The sequence below is a fragment of the Centruroides sculpturatus genome, unplaced genomic scaffold (genome assembly GCF_000671375.1).
Source record: "Centruroides sculpturatus isolate CEXI.00-Female unplaced genomic scaffold, Cexi_2.0 scaffold944, whole genome shotgun sequence".
Lineage (NCBI taxonomy): Eukaryota > Metazoa > Arthropoda > Arachnida > Scorpiones > Buthidae > Centruroides > Centruroides sculpturatus.
Genome location: NW_019385062.1, coordinates 297,221 through 312,288, shown reverse-complemented (window position 1 = coordinate 312,288; position 15,068 = coordinate 297,221). Strand labels below are relative to the sequence as shown.

Below are 15,068 nucleotides of genomic sequence, written 5' to 3'. Positions count from 1 at the left end.
TTAATTTTATAACGTCTTCTCTGTAGATAAATAGTTAATTTGAATTAAATAAGAAGAAAATAATGTTTTTTCTGTAATTATTATTTAAGATGTTAAAGAAGGAACTGTTGATTTATTTTTTTTTTTAAATAACGAAGTTTGAATGGCGCCTTTTAAACTGTACAATTATTTGTTTAAGGTTAACCAATGTAAAGTTTTAATGGGTCTTTTTGTTAACATTTAATTGATTCGGTTCGAAAAAAAAAAAATCCTCTAGTTTAGCATTCGTTAATACAGTTTTGTTTGTATACACGACATTACAATTGCTCTTCACAATCGATAGAAAATTATTTTTCTCCTCGATTCTTAATGAAAATCATAATATAATTTATATGTTACAAGCTTTAATGTTTGCTCGCGATTAGAATTTAGTATATTTGTTTACGTTGCATTTGATTTGAATTTATTTGGAGCGATCGATATTCAGTTGCGTGTCGATAATTATCTGCGAACTAATTTCGTACGTAAAAGTTTTTTCTTTTTTTGTTGGTGCGATTCCATGTAGATTATATTGAATTTTGTTATTTGTTGCACGTTTCTATTGTTATTCAGCTTAAAATGAGTTGGTAAATTAAACTCGAATTTAATGATTAATACGTTGTTTTAACGTGTTGCAAATTATAATTTTACTTGAAATTATTTTTTTAAATATTATTCTAGTCATAACTTTATGATAAAATCGTAGTTCATTAACCGTTGTGATTTTATTAAGGAGAAAAATTAATAAATTTTTTGGAATTATAGTATAGTTTTATAACGCTCGAAAGTGAATCCGAGAAGAAACTTAGGCGACAGGTATATAATTAGTTAGGAGTTAGGAGAATTAAAATTAGTGGAATGGATACAGAAATGAAGGGGGAATACATGTTTATACAGCTTTGTGTCCCATCCTGTTAGGAGCATTACTTACTTAAAAAGAAGCCGTCGTTCTTCTCCGTAAAGATCCCTAGCTTGTTACCGTGGCTGCGGACGTGGCCTTTCCACGTGAGACTTTGGACCTCGAGTCGAAATTCCTATATTGATCGATCCCGTTCTATGTCCATCTCTCCTATCCAATCACAGTTGCTTCCCACCGGCAAAAAACAGACGAGTCGGGAGCTTTTAGAACGTCAACTTCAAGATTGCCAATAAAATCTTCTCTTTCCAGCCTCCTCACTAGTCTCGGATGAAATTCATCTGCCGGCTCCTCTCCTCCGTGACCTTTGTTCCCAGGACATTACGTTTTTTTTGCATATTATCACTTGTCTCTACCTTTGTAATTATGTGCGAAAAGTAAATCGGGTGCCTTTTTTTTTTAATTTGTTCTTTTAATCATTTGGCATGGTACTTAGTATTTTCCCTTCTTCTCTTTCTAAAAAAAGAAAAAAAAACTTATTAATTTGTTTTCTCTTCACACTCGAATGCATTTTTACTTAAACAATTTCTGGGACGTGTCGTGCATCGAAATTGATGGTATTCAAGTTGGGTGCAAAGTAGCAAAACAAATAGGAAAAGAACTGGCGAGATCAGGCGTTATAACTTATGTGTTTATGTTTCGTTTGAATGGAGTATATGATAATTAAGTTCGAAATATTATTTTGGTCCATTCGGAAAATAAACGATGCACTTCATTTAATATTAATCGAAGTGGAGCATTTGACAAAACTCTCTTAATGCACTGATTTATAAATCTTTTGTGTACACGTGTTATGGGAAGATTGTCATCTAAACTTAGAACTCAGGTAGGTCGTTTCGCCTCATTACTCCACACGTGTAGATTCTCTTCCGTTCACCAGCCTAGGTTATTGGTTTTTCCTACTTTTTAGTATTTATTTTAAAGTCCTGCGAAGGGATGTTGTTTCCCATCTACCGGCTCCTCTTCTTATTATACAGTCTAATTGATTTTTGGTCCGGAGAAGAATCGCTTTAAGTCGGATTATACATTTGATTTCGGTCCCGGCTCTTTGTCGGATATTTCCAAGCAGCGAATGAAGCCTGTTATCTGTTAGTTGTCAGAGCGTCGTGTGCTGCACTCTGTTGTCAGCAGCAGGTAGAGATAAAAGCTGAAATTAATGCTGCACCTTGCAGTCTGACGGTAATGCGCTACCGTTGTGGAAATTAGGGGAAAAATCTATAAATCTCGTCGTATTTTTAAATAATAAATAACTAAAGTTAATTATAATAATATATTTTCAAAGATTAATCTCGGTTTATTTACGAATTTTTTTTTTAGTTCTTCTCTATTTTGCATATTAATTTTCGTATTGACATTTGTATACGGTAGAGAAGAATCAAAATTATGTTTTTGAGCAATTGAGCAATTAAACATTATACATAGACTAACAATATATGTATGTATGTTTATTGCTATATTATATTTTTACATGCTAAAATACGAATTAAAAAAATATTCCTAATTTAGTATGTAAAAATATCACTAAGAGCGTTAAAAGATGTTTTTTTATCATTAAATTCCTATTGAAATAATTGTATTGAATATAGTTATGAGGATAAATTTTGAAGAATTCGTAAATTGTTCAGTGACTTGAACGAGTATTATAAAAACAAGTTTTTATATTTAAATATTTTTGTAACGATATCTCACACTACTTTAAAACGTATTTAATCGATGGACACATATTTAACGTATTGATTTTCTTCAATTGAGTTTATTACATATATAATAATGTTTTTTTTTTGTTAATTTGAATTTTTACAGATTAATTTTAATAATTTTATTTTCCTTTAAATATTTTAGTTTTTTCGGTGTATTTTTTGAGTGGAAAGACGCAAATCTCTTGTTTTTACATGTATACAAGTGCTTTAAAATTTTATAAAAAGCATAATCAAAATATTAGATAGCTTTGATATAAAATTTTGGAAATGTAAAAAAAAATTAATAAAATATTTATTATTAATTGTCCATATTTTTAATAAAAAAACAAAATATGTACAGGCGTAATTCAGCATCTAAGTAGAGTTGTATCGTATACCGCTAAATAACAATAATTTAATAATTATTTAATCAGTTTAATTAAATGGGTTGTATCAAGAAAATTATCGTTTTTATTATGAAGTAATAAAAAAAGCTAATTTTATATAAAATATTTTGTATCGTAAATTGAGTTTTGTGACTAATCATATAAATTATATCCTTAAGCTATAATTAGATATTTTAGAGAATTGGATACTCCAAATTTTCAAATTTATTGAGCTCTTTTATCTTGGCATTTTCTAATCGAAAAGTTAGTCCCAAATATACTATAAAATTATTATTATTTTGGGTTATTTAGAGCAATCTTTATTACTAAAAAACGTAATGGTATGAAATTTTTGTTACTTATACTACTAAACACACCTGATTATATTTGCCGAGTTTTTTTCTCTTTATTGCTGGTTGATCTTCATTCGTAGATTCTTTTCCCATCTCGTAAGAAGTTTGCCTTAGGACAAAAAAGTTCTTTATACAGTAAACTTCTTTATATATCTGCATAATTACAGTTTGAATATATATTTTTACACGTTGCTTCCTCTTCAAAATAGTTCTTCTATGATTGTGTTTTGAATTTTTTATTTTATTTTTTCCTGTAATCGAGAGAATTGGAAATCGTTTTTGCTTTCACTGAATAGAGATGAAGAATCACTCTTTCTCATACATTTAAATGTTTTGTTTAAATAATCAGTTATCAAAATATGATGAAATATCTTTCTATAAGTATTTTCTACATTTCTAAAATAAAAAAAAAATTCATTAATGTTTGTATTTTTTTTCGTTTCATTAACTTTTATCAAATGTTCTGTTTTTTAGATAAGTACAGTACAACATCCAGATATCTGGTGAAAATTTATTCTTAAGTTAGAAAGGTATTTGTTTTATCACTTGCTTATTATTTATAATATAATCTTCATCCCTTACTCTGTAGCGAACTTAATTTATACGTCGAGAAGTTAATAAATATGAAATTAATACTGTAGATTAGTGAAGTACTCTTGAATTTTTCGTAACGACTTAAGACATATCAATTAGTTGCCAGTATAATAGAATATTAATTATTCTATGACCAATATATTATGTGTACTTCGATCTAACGACATATGAATGAGGAACTCTTTCCACAACAATTACGAGAGTTTAATATATTATATTTTATATTATCTAATTTGATTTTATAAAGAATTAAGCTATCGGTTATTAACGAACACTTTCGAACCGTGCTAACACGAAATTTAAGTTAAACTAATGTACTACGGAGGGAACCGAGATATATTTCTGAAATATTGCTATGTCTTGCCACGTGTCATTAATAAATCAGATATTATTCAAAAATTAGCGATCAAGTAGGCATGGCACCTGCTCGAATTAAGGAAGTTTTCAGCTGCAGCGAACAACGACCTAACTATCGAACAGAAAAAACAAACGAGTCGACATCTTTTATTTGTTTTGTCACTTGATATGAAGATCATAAAATTCTTTTTTGGAGCATCGTTCGTTTGTCAGGCCGTGCTGTTATTTTGAAGCTTAATATAAATTAAATCGTAAGCTTGATTAGTTTTTTAATTATCTTATAATAAATTACTTACTATTAATTTCGTAGGTGTTTAAAATCGTTGGAAATGGTTTTCGACTCTTTTGTATAGGAAGACATTTTCCATGTAAAATGTAAAAATTGTTATAAAAGTAATGTTTAATTCGTTTCTTAATAGCGTTAAATTTCTCTAGATTTTTCTATATTGTGGTAATGTATATAATGTCGGTATCTAAACATAGACTTTATCATTATGTAGGCTTATAGACTCTATATATAGGCCTATATATACTGTTCTACATAAACAATAAAATATATGTTTGTATACTTGTAATGAAGCTGTCAGAGAATAAAAATGTGAATATTTTCCTGATTAGAAATGTTCGGTTGCCAATTATATGATTCAAGCAAAAATAACTTTATATTTTTCAGATTTATTCATTCGTGTTTTAGAGAATGTAATCGGCCTAGTGATAAATTCAAATTTAAAAAAAAGAAATCAAAAGGAAAAATCTTGGCACATATCAATAATAGTGAAGAATGATTAACAATATTCCAATTTATAAATACTTAGTATCGATTAACATTATTGAATGATTGATTTCGATGCTAGTTTACCTCGTCCAAATCGGACGATTCATAATTTCGATAAAAAAATAAATAAATAAATAAATATTTCCCTTAAAATGTCTCAATTTAAAATGTAAATCATGCATAAAGAGGATAAAAATGGAATATTCCTTGTTTTTATTGTTATTTAATGATTTGCGACGTCTTTTTTTGTACGATAAATTTTTGATTTTCTTGTAAGCAAGAATTAAGATTACTGTATTAACAAACTTCTGCTTATTTTGGAAAATCTTTATTAGGATATATTCGAATTAAATGACTATAGTAAGTTTAATTTGTATAATTTATCATTTTTAAAGTACCAGAATTATATGTTTAGATCATCCGAAACAGGTTATTTGATATATTTGAGAATTATTTGACTTCTAACATTACAGTACAACGTATTCGAATATCCCGATTTATTACTCGTTAACGTCCATTTATAGTAACCACCTAATAATAACTTATACTCGAATAACCACTTTTCTGACGTACTTAACCAGGTACTGTTTGATGATGTTTTTAATCACTTTTCTTGTATTTATTTGGACGAGAAGGTATTCGTAAGCTATTTCAACCAGCCCGTTTGTCTGTACGTTACATTACTTTTCAATTTATGAAGCGTTTTACATACGTTAAACCATTTCCATAACTCTATATAACCGAGGACGGTTCGGTCACACTTCGTCGCACGAGCATAAGGCGTCACGAAGAACGAAGGAAATAGCATCGTTCTCGCATGCACGACATGAGCATAATGTGTTCGAAGGATTTTTGATGTTTCCAGAGATTTTGTTTACACTTGTTTTTCGGTTCTTAATCTTGTTTTTTCTTTCGTTCTTTAATTTTCCATGCTAGTTCTGTTCATTAAATTCTTGTTTATCTATCTATGCCTCCGACGTTCATTTAAAAAGAAAGGAAAGGAAAAGAAAAATGCGAAATTCGATGTTGGGGTTTTAAATTTATTAATGGTAGTTGGTGTATTGCCTAAATAAATATTTTTAAAAAATTTTTTCCTCGATAAATTTTTAAAGACCACGGTATAGGTTTCTGTAATTGTGTCATGTGCAGTAGATAGGATTCACTCGGGTTATTTGCTAACCGTTCGTTGTTTTTGGATGATTTTAAATTTTAAAAGAGCGATTGTTTATGGAGTTTGGTCGTAGCCGAAGTAGAAATGAATTAAATCAGAAAAATTGGAGTGTGGGTTCTATTCCTGCTACAGTAATTGAATTTAAAAAAAATTAATTAGCTTTTAAATTATGCAATAATAATAATAATAATTTTTATTATAAATAAATACGGTGTTGGAAGAATAGTTTAGACGAGTGGAAGAACGATTACCGGAATACTAATGAAGGAGAAAAAACATTTGTGAGCGAAGAATCAACATCGGCATGTCTGCGTTCTTTTTCTTTATATCATGGAATGCAGAAGTCAGTTAGATATCTTCGCTCTTGTTATCTACGTCGCTCACTCGGACTCTTATGGCCATAAAATAGACTGTTCACTTTCTAAAGAACGCCTCGCGTCCGACGTTAAGACGGTCGAAGAAATTTAGAACCTTTTGTCGCCTCGATAGTGATCTGTAGCCCAGAGCCCACACCCCCGCCGGACTAGTTACGTAGTCTTCCGGTGCACGTGACGCGGCAGAAACCGGCCCAAGGAGAGTATGACATTAACTCGAGGGGACGGGACGGGGGAGATACCCGAGATTAATGTCCTCCCCACCCGTGCGTCCTTTCCTCCCCGTGGGGCCAAATACTTTGGGGAAATTGAGGTAACCATAATGGGTGCGCGAGGGACAAGCAGGAGCTACAGATGAATGCACCTGTCTTACCTTGCGCTTCCCCCACATTCAGATTAAGGTCGGGAGTGTGTCTCTGGATGTGGTGAGTGAATGTTCTCTCCGACATATCCCATGGATTTCTCCGAGAGGGAATGCAGAAGAAGCGTTTCGCTAACGGGCCGGTGAGTAGTAACTTTTTAAATATTTGTTTTAAGTATGAAAAATCTGTTCAGAACAGGTTTGGCTTTGGCCGTTCGTCCACTAGTCGATTCCAGACCCGGCTCTCGCCCTAACGCTCTTCTATCTCGTTTAGTATTACCGTCGTTATACTTTTAGACATATTACTAGAGTGACGATGGTAGTACTTTATAAACTAAACGAAAAATAATTCGCTACTTAACGTAGATTACACTACCTATTGAGAAATTTCCTCCAATTGGATGAGGTTGCTTGACAGGCTTTTATAATTTCCGTAGTCATTGGAAAGGTTTAAACTTTCGATTAACGTCTCACCTGTTACACCTTATAGCAATAAATGCAACAATTTTCCAGTTAAATCGGAGTTGTCTGTCATGTTTGACAGTTTATTTTACGAACTGTCTTATAACTTAGTTGTGTTCTTCTCGATAAAAACCTAGATAAATTATACAAAATTTAAATTTTGACTCTGACTAATATCGATATCGCAGAATTTGTGTGTCTACTAGACATTTTGGATGCTTTTTTTTTTTTTTAATTCTTGAACAGTAAATTGTTATATTGAAAACTTTTGAAATGCTTTATTATATTATATGTTATTAGATCTAGATGTGAGTATTATATCTTTAGATAGATCCTACATAATTTATAGACAATATTTAGGTATTAAGCGCGACTTTAAGGGCTAATTTTAATTAAACTTAATTAATTAAGGCGATGTAACTATCGAAGTTTACGCCATTCTAAACGTAACGGGGTTAGACGATGACTACAAATGTTAATTTAATGGCATTCATATTTCTAGCTAAATGGAGTGGTTTATGCGCATATTCTGCCGGATTAGTGCATTTTGTACACGCTCTAACGAGCAGGTGACTTATGTGTTACGAATGAACGAAATTGCATACGTGAGAATCTCTCGGTTAAATCCTATTGGTGGAGATATTTTAATGCTTCCACCATTTATCTCTGGAGTGATAAGGGAAAGATCTCTAAAGTTTCGGGGCAAAAAGGACGATTAACTTAGATCCGCCCTCGAAATAGCGGCCGAAGACGAATTTCGTTTTTTGTCATAAAAGAAGTCCATTAGGAGTTTGTGGATTTTCTACACAACAAATATTCTAAAAGGACTTATTTTGAGGGATCGATAGATTTTTTTTTCGACCCGAGGACGGATAAAAATGACCGGCCGGCTTATGGATTCCAAAGAGAAACGGCGGAGATCGGTATTAATTAATTTTATAATTTTTAAATCTTTTCTCCGAGCATTTTAATGGTCGGAAGACTTCTACTAAAACTTGGCGTCCATCGTCTTCCGTTGCGACATAATGTACAAAAATTGCACTCTGAACATTCATCTAAAGCTGTTATGTGCCATTAAAGGGTCATAAAACCGTAGGTGTCTTATAGAAATTCCTTGCTCACTCCTGCCAAAATGTTCACTCTATAGAAATATATGGTTTCTTGGTAGCGATTAATACTTTATCCCGGTCCACCATTACCAAAGTTGCTCGGACTTCTCCATATGATAGGAAAGGCTCCCTCCCCCTCTTATTACACCTTATTACCCGAACATTATTTGTCATTACGTCTTATATCGCCAGTCCTTGCAGCTACCCGACGGAACGCTCTCTAAAAAACTTTCTGCCCGCATTAAGAAATCGTCTCTACTTAATTCGGGTTTACCTCTCCTCCACCTGGATTACTCGTCGACGTCTCGTCTTTCGTCGTCACTTCCGACGTCGACCTTCCGCACCCTCCGATACAGGACGGGTCGCGTGACCGGGGTCTGCCCTTTCGTCATCCTTTCTCTCGACCGGAAAAACCCGCCGAAGTTGTTGCCGCCAAATTTATTACTGTATAAAAACGAGTATAAAGATTTTTACGGGATTTCGAACGAGATCGGTAAAGATTCCATTCGAGCTAACAGTCAAATTTCAATCGATACGAAGGTAAAATATGGAAATTGTTGGACGAAACAAGCGGGAAAAAATAATGATTCGTTGGCCATGGAAAAACTGGTGTTGATTTTATTAGTCTGTAACTTGTTGATCTCGTTTAGAGAATGGGATCAACAAGTCGCAAAATATCTAGAAGATAAATATACGCCGAAACAAGCGTGGGATTTAGATACGTACAGTACTTATCCGTTTCAAACGGTCCATATTTAATGTATAAATAAACGCGTTCAATTTACCATCGTTTATAACATAATTCATTTAACTGGTCATTTAAACTGTTAGAAAAATCGAATTCACAAAATGGTTTAAAATTTTTTAATGTGTTTTAAATTAAAGTGGTTTCACGCTTATTCTTTTTTTTAAAATAGACAATGTGGTGTTGGAAAGTTGGGTAACTGCGAGTTCGTATCTGGTCCTCGCGTGTTTCTTTTTCATCTTAATACGAGAAAAAAATTTATCCAAACAGCTCGGTAAGGTAAATAATACCGGATTATTTCGTTTTCTCGTTAGGGGATAGTAGAACAAAGGAAAAAAATGAAGTCCATCGTGTTAATATCCGAGGAGAAAACGAAGCCGAGTCGACTAACCATTGTTTCGCGAATTTCGACGTGTAGGGCAGAACGAAATCTGTGGTAGAAGGTCCGGTGGCCTCTATAAAAGGTAAAAATTGGTGTTTCCTATCGGCGATTGGATATCTTCTTTTTTTTCTGGCCGGTGCTCCTCGCCTCCTTATCTGCCGAGATTTGGCACCGAGATAAATGAAGAGCCCGACAAATCCCGGTGCCCGCTACCGAGTGCCCCGTCCACCTCTCTCTTTCTCTTCTTCTCGGCGAGGGGGGAAATTACAAACGGGCCGGAAACCCGGCCGCTCTTATCCCCGCAGGAAATTGGTGGGAGTCCGGAGACCCGGGTCTTGCTGCAAATTAGCAGTCTTAACGAACATTTTTTTTTTCTTTAGCCGCACGCGCCCTTTTGCCTCCCTCCTTCCCGCCACCTCGTCTTACCTTTGGCCTACGTTCTCCATCTCTCTAAGCTGGCCGCTTTCCGGGTGGCTTCGGACTCCGGGCTTCCGGTGCCACGCTCTACTTTAAGTCTTACCATCGTTCGATTTGGTTTTGGGAAGTTGCATTTTTTATGATCGCTAAACCCTTAGAGAAGGATCCTTCTTAATTATATTGTTTTTCCGCCCTACATTTTCCGAATTAGACGAATATTTGACCTAGAACCACGACTGCTAAAATCGCAAAATCTCGGAGCAAGATTATTTCCACTGACTTATTCGGTTTTTAAGATTTTAAAGTTTTAATTATAATGTCGGATTTAAACGTACATTTTTTTTGTAATCCCTTTAAAGAATCTTATCCAAATTAAGTAAACGAAAACGACATACAGTATGGAATGTAGGTTTATTAATTTATCCTATTATTAGTAGAAAAAAATACCTTTTATTTTAAGCGAAAGATTGTGACTGATGACATTAATATTCACTGATTGGAATTTATTATAATTTAAAATTGCTTGTTTTCTTAACACGAGATTATAATATCTTCGTGGATTTGTTAAACGGCGTGTTGTTTAAGTCGTATAATTGTGTTTCTTAAATCATATAATATGGTAAAATAAGGACATATCGTACAGGAATGTATTTTATAGAGATGGACAAAGTAAGTTCTTTAAATAGTCATTATGCAGAATCCTGTCTGGCTGAAGATTATTTTATAAGATGATACTCTTCAGTCGCAGACTAAAGAATAATCTGTGGCTGAAGAGGGGTCTGGCCCCGAAATACATTCTGCATAATGACTATTTAAAGAACTTTGTCCATTTCTGTAAAATACATTCCTGTACGATATATCCTTATTTTATCAAATTATATGATTTAAGAAACAACGATTAAAAGACATTTCAAGTAAGTCATATAATTATTAAAGAAAACCTTATTTGTAGAAGGCAACCAATACTTCAATAATACCTTTGTATTTTTTCGTTTCTTCCTGTCTATTTTATTTAAGTAGATTGTGGATGTTTATATCGACTTCATATATGCTTTAACTTATTCTTACTCGTCCAAATGATGATAAAAGGTATTAAAATCATTATTTGATTAAAACTTAAATTTTCTCATTAGAAACCAGCAAGATATTTACAGCACACTTTAAACTGATACTCGCAACGATAATGTGACGAATCGTTGAAATAATTTTTAAAAAAAGATCGTTAAGGATATGATAAACGTTGTTTTTTATTTTTATAAATTGAGATAGCAGAATCGCATTTCTAAAATTGAAAGTAATTTTTTTCAGATTATAACCCAATCAGATCACGCTTTCTATTTACAGCCAAATTTTTTCCTGGTATGTTCTTGGGTATTACAACATACATAACATCATCTCGATTGATTCATTATATATATATTTTATCATATTTCTGTTTTTTTTCTTTTAAATTTCCCTGGAGTTTGGTGAATTTTGAGCTTATCACAACAATATATTAACATATTTTTTTTAAAAAATAAAACTTGCAATTTAAATATTTTACTCCATCTTGGAGTTAGTATTGTAATTTCGAAATATGGAGGAAAAGTTGATTTACAGATTTCTGCGAAAATCTCCTCTAATCAAAATAAAATTAAATGCATTGCTTAATTTGTAATTTTCCATTGTAACTGGATATACATACCAGTACATCTTTATAATTGGATACTTAATTTATGCAGTTAATTTATGTTGATGTTTCCTAAAACTTTTCTATACCGATTCGGCCATGGCACTAATTGTCACAGCACTAAAAAGCCTACATGAATTACGTAGATAATAAACGAAATTTCAAACATTAGTTAGGGTGAATCCCTATTAAGACTCTCTCTATAGTTTAGTAATTATTATCTTATAATTTAAAGACAGGCTAGCAAATTTATATAAAAGGCATTGTTATAATCGGGATTTTTTTCGTTATCTTAATTAAAAGAGGACTTCTATTTACAATTTTTTTGTCTTCTCTTTGGAGCATTAGTTTATATTAGATAATAGGTCATAGTATTTTGCTAAATAATGTAAATATATGATTTGTAAAATTACATATCGACAATATATTTTCTATATAGCTGTTCTGCAGATAAAAGTATTAATATAAATGGATATTTTGTTTCCAAAAATTTTAAATAATAAGTAAAACAGAGGAAAACGAATGAGTGTAGTAGTTCATTTATCCAATAATGCTTTACACAATAGTATTTAATTTTACTTTAATGATGACAGAAAAGAAGAATTATAAAGTATAAAAAGTTAAGTATAATTGTGAGTAATTGTAATTTCAAGATATCGAAAAAAAGGGAGGACAGGATATATCTGTGTTAGAGTATAGATATATACTTTAGTAAAAAGATATAATAATTTATTAAATCTAACTGTTAAATCTTCTTGATATATAAGCGTCGAGTTTCGAAATTTGATGTGGGCTGTTCCGTAATCAAAATTTATTATTGTCTGTAACTTGTAACTTAAATTTCACTTGGGATAGAACAAACGTAACTTATTCAAGTATATTTGTAATTCTTCTTTTGTTCTATTATCATTAAGTTTCGCCTGTTGTTGTCTTTGTTATCCCCCCTTTTTTTACATCGTACGAGACACATATATCTTGCTTTATTATTTGGCTTTATCTCGTATCGTTTTTAGTTAAATTAAACAATGCTCGACGATATTTAGGGATCGCCCCCTTCATTTAATTAGATGACATTACTCAACACCGGACTAACTAGTCTTTTTTCGCACGTTATTATCCAGAACCTGGCAATGAATACGATTCGAGCATCGAGTAACCTTCAGCGGTTACTCCAAACCAGTTCTCTTGTCTTATTTCCCATCTTCACTCCCTTACGCGGACCTCGTCATCTAGAATACTTCCTCTTTCCATTTTCATTTGCAACAATAAATATCTCCCTTCCACGTTTAGAAATCGGATTTCGGTGCGGGAACCGACCTTATCACGTGGTGTAATTGGCCCGGTTTATAAATTTTAATGGAATAAAACGTAAAATAGACGAAACGCGAGGTGGATCTGATGTATTACCTACGGGACGAGGGTACGTCTTACCGATTAATTCGAAGGTAATTCCGGTGTCGAAGATGGAAGTGCGTCGAACGTTCGTATTCCGAAGATATCCCTCTTTCGATGCGAATGATGAAGTGCCGAGCAGGTAGGGTACGTGTGTGCTAACTGTCGGACGATACCAGATATTCCATTTGTCACCTCGGGTTCTGACCTGTTACTACTTCGGTCACGCCATCGGGAAGTTCCGAGAATGCAGTGGTGAATGACACATCATCGTCCTAAAACTGCAGCCATTTATTTGCGATGCTATAGTATTAAATATAAAGATGGCTTATATCCCGCCTCTCCCTCTCTGAAATATTGAAAATTCGCGCCGGATTCGCTAGCTAAATAGTCACGTGAAGGAACTATTCACAGAGCATTAACGCCTCAAATCTGCGCCATTTTTGTAAATAATTCCGATTTTTCTTCTTGAAATTACTACTATTTTTCTTTCCTTCTTAGTAAGTTCGTTTGAGTTGGGCTGTTATTAATAGTATTTAAAATGTTTGTATTTGTATTGTAAGTAGGTAACATTTAAAAAAAAACATTTAAAAAATGATAAGCATTAAGAATAAGAACGGCAATCGACTAAACGATAGTTATATCTGTTAGGATTATTTAATTTTTTTCTATAAAATTGTGCACGTATTCTATTCTCTTCCTCACCCCATCTTTGTTCAAGGTTAAGGAAACGAAGCTGGCTTCATCACTCGTCACGTTTTTTTTTTTTTTTTTTTGTTCTCGCGGGACACTATTTAGACAGGCAAAAAAGGAGTAGGAGCGGGTCCGAGATCCACCGGTCGAGGAGGGAGGCGTCGCGATTAGTCTCCCTCCACCATCAGGCAGTCGGGTGACATTTTACAGGCGGACGAACGAAGGAGCGTCCGTCCATCGGACGGCGGAGAGGAAGGAAAAAAAAAGAAAAAAAAAAAGGAAAAAAATCTTCCCGCGTCTGGTATTTCCACATTGTCACTAATATATGGTCTATGTAACATTCATCACACGTAGGTTTGGGTGCCATCAAGGTGGTTGCCTTCCATTGGGTCCTGTATCGGACTGATATTGAATATTGATCCGGTGTGGTCATCCCCGGCTTTGACTGGTCACCCGGCTGGCTCTGGTTGAATGCTGGGACGGAGGCAGGCAACGGTCGCCATCCTTAAAACTTAAGCGCACCGAAAACAGGTAACCTTACGTTTTCTCGATGAGCACGGTGTCGGTGGTCGCTCTCTTCGTTATGTTAAACGTATGCCGATGCTTTACGCGCTACGTTGAGGGGGGGTCGACGCTCGGTCTTCGTTCGTCGCTCCTCTCACGTGCTCGTGTTTGTTGTACGGTTCGACGTGATTTGCCGCCACCGATCTATATATACGGTATATATCGCGTATATCCTTCCGTCTATATATAGTCTTAGGAATTTGCTAACCTTATTCCGATTTGTCTGCTTTTGTTTTGATTTTTTTAATTCTCCTCTCTCCTTCTACCTCTCGAGGGCGCCACCTTCCGGTCTCGAATGGAAGAAATTTTAAAGTTTTTTTTTTTCTTCTTCTTTTCTTTTAAATATGGCCGGCGCTGGCTGTCTCTATCCGTTTCTTTCGACCCGTTGAATTCGTCACGTTTATTTAATCTAGCGTCGGTTTGGCATGAAATTAAAAATTGAAGCAATCTCCTTTGTTTAAATCCAAACGGATCGCTCGCTGATCTACACCTCAAACAGGTATACATTACTCTTTCTGTATTGCCACGCTCGACCGAGTTTCGAGTGGACCTTTGGGAAAAATTCCGAGCTGGAAAAATTTTTATGATAATAAAAAAAAATAAAAAGAAACAAGAGACAATTCACTTATGCAAAATAATTTCTCCCAGACA

General features: G+C 33.6%; 1 protein-coding gene across 2 annotated transcripts in view; it reads left to right on the top strand.

Annotated features, from left to right (window-relative positions):
- LOC111634114 (POU domain protein 2-like) overlaps positions 1-15,068 on the top strand; it is a 213,486-nt gene that overhangs the window by 38,072 nt on the left and 160,346 nt on the right. Inside the window, exon 1 of one of the 2 annotated variants that reach the window (XM_023378805.1) lies at positions 5,352-7,127. The exons of the other annotated variant lie outside the window; for it this stretch is intronic. Within the exon in view, the coding sequence (XP_023234573.1) occupies positions 7,098-7,127 (30 nt within the window). The 5' untranslated portion in view covers positions 5,352-7,097. Of the gene's footprint in view, positions 1-5,351; positions 7,128-15,068 lie in introns of those variants that run through there. 2 annotated transcript variants of the gene reach the window in all.